At 41.3% G+C, this 10,027-nt stretch overlaps 1 protein-coding gene across 1 annotated transcript; it reads right to left on the reverse strand.

Annotated features, from left to right (window-relative positions):
- Positions 1–831: 831 nt before the first annotated feature.
- On the reverse strand, positions 832–2,309 carry LOC147422109 (uncharacterized). The gene has a single exon (XM_086502928.1). It carries the CDS (start codon positions 2,265–2,267, stop codon positions 984–986), a length of 1,284 nt encoding a protein of 427 aa, XP_086359054.1. The 5' UTR covers positions 2,268–2,309; the 3' UTR covers positions 832–983.
- Between the last annotated feature and the right edge of the window lie 7,718 nt (positions 2,310–10,027).

The raw sequence follows: 10,027 nt of genomic DNA on the forward strand, positions 1-10,027 counted from the left end.
TAGTCCCCATTTTCTCTATATCTTCTATACTAATAAGGTAAAATTTGCGATTAAGACAAATTTTCATATTAGGAAAGATATTGCCATTGTGAATTGTACTTGGGTCTCAATGTATAGTTTGGTCATTTAGACTATACCAAAATTATACCATTCTATTGCTAAGCAAAGAGAATTTGATTTGAATGTATCTAAGAAGGAAAACATATTTAGCTATCTTAACCTCCACCTAGAATCTAAATAGAAAGAAGACTTGCTACTCAAACTAAATGCCTGAGTGAGTTCAAGAAGTGTGATTCATATTAATTATATCCTAACATGTAGAAAATCTTTGCTAATTAAGATTCTTGTATTAGGATCCAATCAAGTATAAACTTAGAAATTTCAGCTATGCTAAAGAAGATCAAAGCATTGAAAGGTTGAGGATATAAATTATTTATTTGGTTAGAGGTTTTAAATAATCATGTTGCTTTTGGCTTTGAGTGGTTATATGCTCATTAGAATTCAAACACAATTATTACATTGAGCTTCAATTGACGATATCAACACCCTGGAGTTGATATCGTCAACTGAAGCTCAATGTACTAATGGTGTATGACCGAGTGAGTCCAATAAGTGTGATACAACTGAAGCTCAAATACCCGAGTGAGTCCAATAAGGGTGATACATACTAACCATATCCTAACATGTACAAAATCTGCGCTAAATAAGATTCTTGTATTAAGATTCAACCAGTTATAAAATTGAAAATTTGAGCAATGCTAAAGAAGAACGAAGCATTGAAAGGTTGAAAATATAAGTTCTTTATTTGGTAAGAGATTTCAAAGAATCATGTAGGCTTTGGCTTTAAATGATTACATGCTCATTAGAACTCAAACACCATGGTTGCTAGGTGAGATGGATGTTAGTACATTGATCTTCAATTGACGATATCAACGCTATGGATGTTATCCTTATGAGCGGTGGCATTAGGTGCATGAATGATTTTAAACGATAGGAGGAGAGGGGTAGATAGGGGGAGAGGCGTAAATAGGGGAAGGCTCCACGTAGGTGGGTGGTGGGGGAGACTTGTAGGTGGGAGAAGGCTCGATGTAAGTGGGCGGTGGAGGGGACTTGTAGATAGGGGAAGGCTCCTCATAAGTGGGTGGTGGAGGGGACTTGTAGGTGGGTGAAGGGTCGGCATAAGGTGGGGGTGGGGGTGACTTGTAGGTGGGTGAAGGGTCGGCATAAGGTGGGGGTGGGGGTGATTTGTAAATGGGAGATGGCTCATAAGTGGGCGGTGGAGGGGACTTGTAGACAGGGGAAGGCTCCTCATAAGTGGGTGGTGGAGGGGACTTGTAGGTGGGTGAAGGGTCGGCATAAGGTGGGGGTGGGGGTGACTTGTAAATGGGAGATGGCTCATAGTGAGGGGGTGGTGGTGACTTGTAAATGGGAGATGGCTCGTAGTAGGAGGGGGGCGGCGGAGACTTGTAGATAGGAGAGGGGTCGTAGTAGGGAGGGGGTGGTGGTGACTTGTAGGAGATAGGTGAGGGTGTGTAGTAGGGAGGGGGTGGGGGGGACTTGTAGTAGATAGGAGAGGGTGTGTAGTAGGAAGGGGGTGGGGAAGACTTGTAGAAGGGGGAGGGCTCATGGTAGTAGGTGGGAGGGGGAGGAGACTTGTAGTAGAGAGGGGAAGGCTTGTAATAGTGTGGCTTGTAGTAGGGCTTGGGCTTGTAGTAGTAGGGTTTGGGCTTTGAGTAGTAGTAGGGTTTGGGCTTTGAGTAGTAGTAGGGCTTGGGCTTATAGTAGTAGGGCTTGGGAGAAGGCTTGTAGTAATAGGGTTTGGGCTTTGAGTAGTAGTAGGGCTTGGGCTTTGAGTAGTAGTAGGGCTTGTAGTGGTAATGGGGCTTGGGCTTTGAGTAGTAGTAGGGCTTGTAGTGGTAATGGGGCTTGGGCTCGTAGTAGTAGTAGGGCTTGGGCTTGTAATAGCTGTGGTGGTAACGGGGCTTGCGCTTGTAGTAGTAGTAGGGCTTGGGCTTCTTGTAGACAGGCTTGGGCTTGGGCTTGGGTTTGTAATAAGGCTTGGGCGCGTAGTAGTAGGGTTTGGGAGGCGGTGGCGAGGGCGTCTTGTAGGAAGGGACAGGAGAGGCGGCCTTCTTCTTGGGGTAGTAGCTGTAGCTATCGTCCTCCTCATCTTTCACGGGAGGGTAGTAGCTGGCCTGCACGCTGAGGAAGGCGGAGGCCAAGAAGGCCAGGAACAGGAGGAGAGGGTGACGGAGTCGGAACCCCATCGTCGTCAGCAGGCAGTGAGCAGCAGCTAGTGGGGGGTGGAGGAGCGAGGAGAGCTTTCTGCGTCCCTCCTTTTATACTACTATGTCGCAAGCACGAACTGCTGCTCTTGTCACCAGGCTGTACTCGACGTACTCTACGGAGGGAGGGAGCGAAATGCTCTTGACGTGCTCAACGACGTGCATGCAGCTCGCTTAAGTGCTCGTTATTGAACGTCGTATGAAGCGTGCAAGTTGACCATTTCGTCCTCTCCTCGCTAGTAGTGAACAATCTGCATGGTTGTGCCATTACGACACTTCTTTAATGTTTTTTCCCGAAAGAAGAACAATTTTTTTTACTAATTGAGGCTGCTAATTATTAATTGAGGTTGTTATCTCTTCATCAAAACATGCTAATCTTTTTACTTGATGCACACACGTTACATTCAACCTTTTGATGCATGACTTAGGGTGAAGGCATCTAGAGAGGGCCCTAACTTTCTAGGTAGCCTAAAGGTTTTAGCCATGGATACCGAACACTTATGTCATACCTTGCAATAAGTGATGTTCAAGAGACCGGAGTCAAGAATTTCACCACATTTTAGTGATCGATGTAGTCCATAAGTATGTATCTTCTCAAGTAACCATGGAACCAGCTAAAAGCTTCACACTCTGTCTTCATTCTAGGCATATCATGTTTGGGGAGGATCCCTTGCTCTGAATTGTGATATTGAGAGACGTGCAAATGTTGCAGTTTGTCTTTGTTTGAGCAACAAATGTGAGAGAGTAGCGATGTCCAAGCGTTCTCTTAGCCCACATAGAGTCCGCAAAGAACGTAGCAACAAATTGATTTGTAAGTATGCATCTTCTCAAGTAACCATTGAAGTAGTTGAGAGATTCCAAATCCTACAATATCTTGCAATAAGTGCAATTCAAGAGTCACGAGCCAAAAAGTTCGTCGCACTTTACTCCACAATGTGCTTCAAGTATGCTTGTGTCTTCAAGCAAACATGAATCAAACAATCAAGAGCCTCTTACTGTGGCTTAATACACTATCCTACCTTTGTTAGGAACATCAGTTTGGGTAGTGTAGCCCGCCCTTACACTGCCCTACCTTTGTTAGCAACATGTCAATTTGCATAGGAGCCCTTACTCTACATTTAGATTCGAGAAAGGCTCAAAGTGCTTGCTTGTCATTGTACTCCAAAAGACAGAGAAGTGAGAGGGTAGCATTGACCAAGCTTTCTTGTCAGGCCTATAGCGATGAGGACAATACAAGATAAGGCTCGCATGCTTCCATGTCTCAAAGGTCAGATATAATGGGCTTTTCATCAAACTTTCTTTCTCAAAGAGAGGGACAGGGAGTGTGCAGCTAGCAAGTTGGTCACATGTCTCAAGTAGAACTATTGAAAGATAGATAATGTATAGGGAATGGAGATCGGGTAGAGGTGTTTGAGCAGGGGTTCCCTTGTTGAACTAGGTAGTTGTATTGAACACGATGAGAGGCAACACTCAGATGCAAGAGAAAGAGTAAGTGACCATGAGCCAAAAAGGGCATATAGTTGAGTGTAACCAGTAGCTTGGCCATTAGGAACAGGATGAAATCTAGGAATGACTCTTTATTTTCCATGTGTCCAAAAATGGTAGGTGTGTAAGAGTGGCAAAGGATGTACTTGCCCCCCAAAAAAGTGTCAAAGTCGATGATGTGGAAGTGTAGAGACCAAGGGGAGATTTGCGCGCATGTGTGTGTGTTTGTGTGTGTGTGTGTGTGTGTGTGTGTGTGTGTGTGTGTGTGTGTGTGTGTGTGTGTGTGTGTGTGTGTGTGTGTGTGTGTGTGTGTGAGAGAGAGAGAGAGAGAGAGAGAGAGAGAGAGAGAGAGAGAGATAGAGAGTCTTTTAAACCAACCAACCTTGGAAATGAATAAATTGATACTTGTACAATGGGGACAATGGTTTGCATCTATACCTATCTAAGTAAATTACCCTACCCAAACTTTGACGAAAGTTAAATAAATACATAAAAGCCAAGATAAAGAATAGGATCACCATAACTTTAACACCCTTTCCGCAGGTCAGAGTGGACATAGATGGTGAGACCAAGTCGATGAATAAGCTACCATGGACACCCCAGGAGAGGGTTGTTTCCACTAGATACACCTCGAATTTTCTGCCTCAACTTTGTACCTTAGAAGGATGCCAACTTGAGCGTCGGTTGCCGGCCAGCATGGGGGAGATTGCACCCAGTGGGAGATTGCTCACTCTAGCGAGGGGGATCAGATTGCACCTAGTGCCTGTGTCTATTCTCTACTCCTCGTCTCTCTCCTCTCTTTTTGTGCCAATGTAGCACTCCACCTGTAGGAGGTGCATCTTCACATGCTCTTCTACTCTCTTCCCTTCTCTGTTTCTCTCAAACATGCATTGTTCTCGATTATGCATATATGCGACTTGACACGTATGTGGATCTGTTGTCTATGGCCTATGTTATGTTATTTTCAATATTTTGTAGGGCTCTTTGTGCCTCATGTTGTAGCAGTGGTATTAGTCTAATGAAAACGCTCTTGGTAGTGTTGGAAACGTGGTAACAACGACATTCATGATCAATCAAACCTTACAACTAAGTTTTCATTAGCTATTATATTAGCATGATGCTTGGTTTGATATATTGTTAGTGCATAGAAATCATTATGTAACTCAATAATAATAAGAATAGCTTAATTAAGAGTTTAATTAATGAGATAAATTAGCATACAATGATGAAGAAGATTATAGAAGAAGGGGGAAGCAAAAGCAGATTCAAAAATCTTTTTCTCTTTATATTCTCTTGTAGTAGTAATCTTCAAATTATAGAAGGGATATAGGAATTTTATAGTAGGAATTTATGTATAGAGAGTAAAGGAAGAGAAGTTTGATAGTTGAGAGATAGTCTAACTACACCCTTGAGCTCCATCGCTTGTGAGACACTAAGAAAGACTTTGTGTGTAAAACAATTTTCGGTGACATAGGTATAGAAAAGTTGTGAAAATTGCATACAAATAGTTTTAAGGTTAGAGAAAGAAGCAATGGAAGAAGAATTTGAGAAGCCTTTAATATCTAGGAAAGAGCCCCAAAATCTCTTTATGTGAAGAAGGAGAAGACACCACAGTAAGCTGGGAAACGTCCCCAAACAACCTCAACAAATAGTTACCTACTAAGAGTAACAACACATATCACAAAAATTTGAAAGCTATGGTTATGAAAGGGGAATTAACAAACGCTAAGGCACATCACAGTCCACCATAAGTGACGCCTCAACCACCAACCTGTCCCCAGTGTCCTACCAACAACCAACATCATCTAAAACCATCAGCAACCAAAAGCGGCTGAAAGCAAGGGATGGTGGTACAAAAAAAGGACCAATTTTTTTTCCACCTTATTGGTATCACTGAAAAAGTGGGGACTGGTAAAATTTTTGTAGTTTGTGTCAAAACCTGTCCGACATTTTATTACGATGTTCCTCTTTTAAAGATGTACCCAATGATATATAATATGATAACTAATTTCTTTTATGACTTGGATAAATCGCATTGCAAAGATTTGTCAAAGTACCATCAAAGGTACTATCAAGGACAATCAATTTTGTACCACCATCCCTTGATTTTAGCCAAGCGCCACCTCTAGGCAACTAGCATCACTCTTGGAGCTTCAAATTTCCACCTATGGTGCTAGTTGAAAGGCGACTCTGTCAACGACAGGAACGGCCACCAATCACTTCATGGTAGTGCATGCCCATCAATGCCTGCATGGTGAGCCGCGTTGGCAACATGCTTACCACAAGCCATCACCAAACAAATATTTTTAACCAATGCTAACGACCTCAAGGCTCACATAGACCATCAGTTGCTTTTGCTTCTCACAATGGAGAGCGGCTACCAACCCTCTTTCTCTTGTCCACCACCCAATTATTGGCATGCTCACATGCAGCCCACAATGCACTGCATCCTCCCAAGACAATCTATAGTGCAATACAACGAACACTTCAACCATCCATCCCAACCACCATCTATCCCTCTAGCTATCCCTCGCCACATAGTATTAAGCCGTTGTGGGATTACGAAACCACACACACGCACACCATCTCTCTCTTTCTCTCTCTCTCTCTCTCTCTCTCTCTCTCTCTCTCTCTCTCTAGCCACACACTCGCAGTCACCACCTTTGGACGACAATGCAACTTCACACCCCTCCCACCCTTGTGTTTTGGCTGTAGTTTTCTCCCAACCACCACCAAATGAGAGCGTCCAAGCCATCCCAATTAGCCCATCATCCACTATGCAAACTCACACTCTCTCTCAATCTCTCTTGAACAACTTTTCTCCTAGTATCGGAATGGCCACCTTTCCCAAACATGGCATAACAACCACCACATAATGGCCACAAAGCTCTAGTAATTACCACAAACCACAAATGTCCACTGATTTTTGAGACATATGCCTTGGACATCGATGGGATAGCCAATTCCCATATCTCTTTGACCACCTATCAGAGGAAAGGGTAGAGATCCATGCACAAGAACACATACCAACCACTTCTCTCACCTTTTGCGATCATTGGTACGAACCCCACAAGCCTTATTTCACAAGTCCTGAGTATGGCCCGTGGATGTGTCATGAACCGCAGAACACTTGTCCTGAATGGAAAGAAATGACTCCCATAGCCGCAAACTACAACGGGAAGGTCGAGGTTCACCATATCTATGGTGAATCAATACCGATGTAAATAACCTCTTTTTCCACTTTGTAGTTTTCTTTATAGCTAGTGCTAAATAAAATTTTCCTTTTTGTTTATGCCTCTTTAATTTCTCTGGAAGTATCTCTATATGTAGCCCTCTACAATATAAAATGAGTAATAATGTTTAATTATTGCTTCATGGGCAAGGGGTAAGTATATTTCCTTCGCTGCTTGTTTGATTTTCCACCAACTCTGAGAGTTTTCTAATACTCCCATGCCACGACAATGTTGTTTCTACCATAATTTTTTTTCTCCTGAGAGGCAAAACATCCCTAGCATCTCTTGATTTGTAGGTGTGGTCCTTGCAACAGAGAAGTAATCATCCATAGCTTCAATCCATATTTCCGCATCTTTCTCAATATCGTCACCCTCTCCTTTAACACTAGGTTGGTAATGGAACACTTTTATGTCCTATTAAGTGACCATTTTCCTTGAATTATGTCAAGAGTTTCAAAATGGATTTTGAGGTGCTATCTATCTAGAAAGTTGTCTCATGAGCTGAAAAAAACTTGACATTTTTTTGGAATATCAATTCCATCTTTAACCTTGTCCTTGCACAACATTTCACAACCTAAACTGTGTGAAAAAACCGGTCCTATTTCTGGCTTTTTTCAACTTTTTGCAACTATACCACTCTAGAATTCATGTTTGTGAGGTCTAGAATGCTAGAGAACTATCTTTAGTATTCCTCAACATGTCCTGATGCTTCTAGGGAGAAATAAATGTTAAAGTTGTAAGTTATGACCAAATTACAAAAATTGTCAAATCCTGTTTTTTAGGCAATTTTAGCTCTTCTATGATTTTTTTGGTGGCTTTCATGATATCCAAATGCATTTTTGATTTTCTATGTCGCATATTGTAACATAAAGCTAATATTCCTTGAGTTTTGGGGCACCTAATACCCTATTTTGCATAGTAGACAACGGTGGTTGATTTTTTCAATTATAGAAGAAAACGAAACATTCTAGTATATCAAGTATAGCTTTTTCAGTATTGTTAGTTTCTTGTGAAAACTACATGCATTTTGTAGGTAGTAACCATATCTAGTCATAAGGATCAAATTTGGCTAGATATTGAATAGTTTCTATGGGATTCTACAACTCATAATGTTGAACCCAGTTTTTTCATGTTTGCTGTATTTAGCACTTCATCTTTGTCCCCAAGATTCCCCTTGGTAAGAGATGTATCATTCTTTTGACATGCTCCATGGCTCCTTATGAACCTAAAGGACAATAGGGAACTAAGAAAACATGCATATATTATTTGTATTGAGCGTGGCTATAGAAACTTTGATGATAGGTTTGCAGAATGGTAAAAATTCAACTTTTTTGTACCTATTTCTTTTGGCAAAACAAAAAATAGTGAGTGAGATGCAATCATGTGTTCTGATCACCAACCCATTGAAGTTAACTAGGGAATTTATCTCAAGTCCTACAAAAATCCCTAATCTTATTTTTATGCAACAAAACATAAAAAATGACTGTTTTGATGAAAATGTACTGGTCCATCAACCTTGGAGGCTTGGTGTGACCAAAAGATGAGAAATTTAATTTACAAGTTTCTTATTTTTTCCATGTGTAGTAGGCCTTGAACTATAACCTCATGAAAGGATTTTACAAAATGAGTGGATCTACTATGATTTTGGAGGTTTTTTTCAAAACCTTGAAAGGACACTTTTATGTCTTGTTAGGTTACCAACCTAGTGTTCAAAGAAGGTGGTTGAATTTGTTTGAGAAATAATTTTTTTTCTTGAATTTCTATGTAAATAGCATCATTCTAAGGGTTTTCCAATGTAGAAGTGATTTGAGGATTCACCTGAGTGTACATCAATGTTTATAATAACTCAAATTAATAGGCTATTTTCCAAACTTAGACTTATCAAGTCCACTAAAAGCTCAATAATATGACTTAACTGATTCATTAAAACTCAATCACATGACTTTATCAATCTTGACTTATCCAAATCAAAACTCAGTCACATGACTTAACCAGTCCATCAAAACTCAATTACATGACTTTAACCAGCCATGATTATCTCAATCACATGACTTAACCAGTCATGGATTATCCAATTCGCCAAAAAACTAACTTACATGCCTTAACCAATCACATTAGGAAAAATATGAACCCTCTAGGGGCCCTTTGGGATTAAGGTTAATTAGAGGCCAGCCAATGAGAAGAGGGTGGTGGACACACTCTATGCCCTCAAAAATGTAGAGGGACAAAGTAGTTTTACACTTCTTAAATGGGCTCTTACCTAGTGAGAAGGTGGGGGGGGGGGGGGGGGGGGGGGGGGGGGGGGGGCATATGGAACCTCCAACTTCCCTCCTTTTTGATCCGGTTATGAAAAAATCCCAAAAATTTGAAATTTTTTAAAAATTTCAAAACTCAAATTTCATCTTCTGAAAACCCCCCTAAAACTATTTTATGGTCAAAAAAGCATTTTTTGATCTCAAAAAGTCAAAACGTATATCCAAAAACCCTAAACTTCAAAATTTTTTTAAAAAATTTAAAAAATCTTTTTTTGCTATGCAGAGCTCCCCCAAAAGTAGTTATTAGGCAAAAAATGATTTTCTCTCTCTAGAACCCCTTTTCCAACTCCTCATTGGTTGCAACCATCACACTCATCCTCTACTCCAACACTCTCTCTCTCTCTCTCTCTACACCATCTCCATTGCTGCAGCAAGGAAGCTCCTCTCTCCTCCCCTACCACCTTCCATTGCCACACCAAGCAAGGGTTATCCACCTTCTCCTCCCAGTGCCACACCAAGCAAGGGTTGTCCACCTTTTCCTCCCATTGCCACAAGGGTTAACCACTTTCTCATATCACTTTATCCCACCTACATTGTAGCAATAAGCAAGGTTCTTCTCCTCCTCCTAGTTTTCTTTGCTCAACCATGGCCAACTCTACTTCGCAAAGGCGGCCAAAGGATGAGGTCACAGCACTTGCATGCCACAACACTAGAGGTGTAGATGATGAGTGGGTGCCACAAGAGTTCACCAAAGGTGCTTGGGTATACA

The sequence above is a fragment of the Adiantum capillus-veneris genome, chromosome 27 (assembly GCF_014529385.1).
Source record: "Adiantum capillus-veneris isolate H3 chromosome 27, ASM1452938v2, whole genome shotgun sequence".
In the NCBI taxonomy this organism is placed as follows: Eukaryota; Viridiplantae; Streptophyta; class Polypodiopsida; order Polypodiales; family Pteridaceae; genus Adiantum; species Adiantum capillus-veneris.

Excerpts from the sequence above, each read along its gene's own strand:
- LOC147422109 (XM_086502928.1), bottom strand. The coding sequence starts at position 2,267 with ATGGGGTTCCGACTCCGTCACCCTCTCCTCCTGTTCCTGGCCTTCTTG.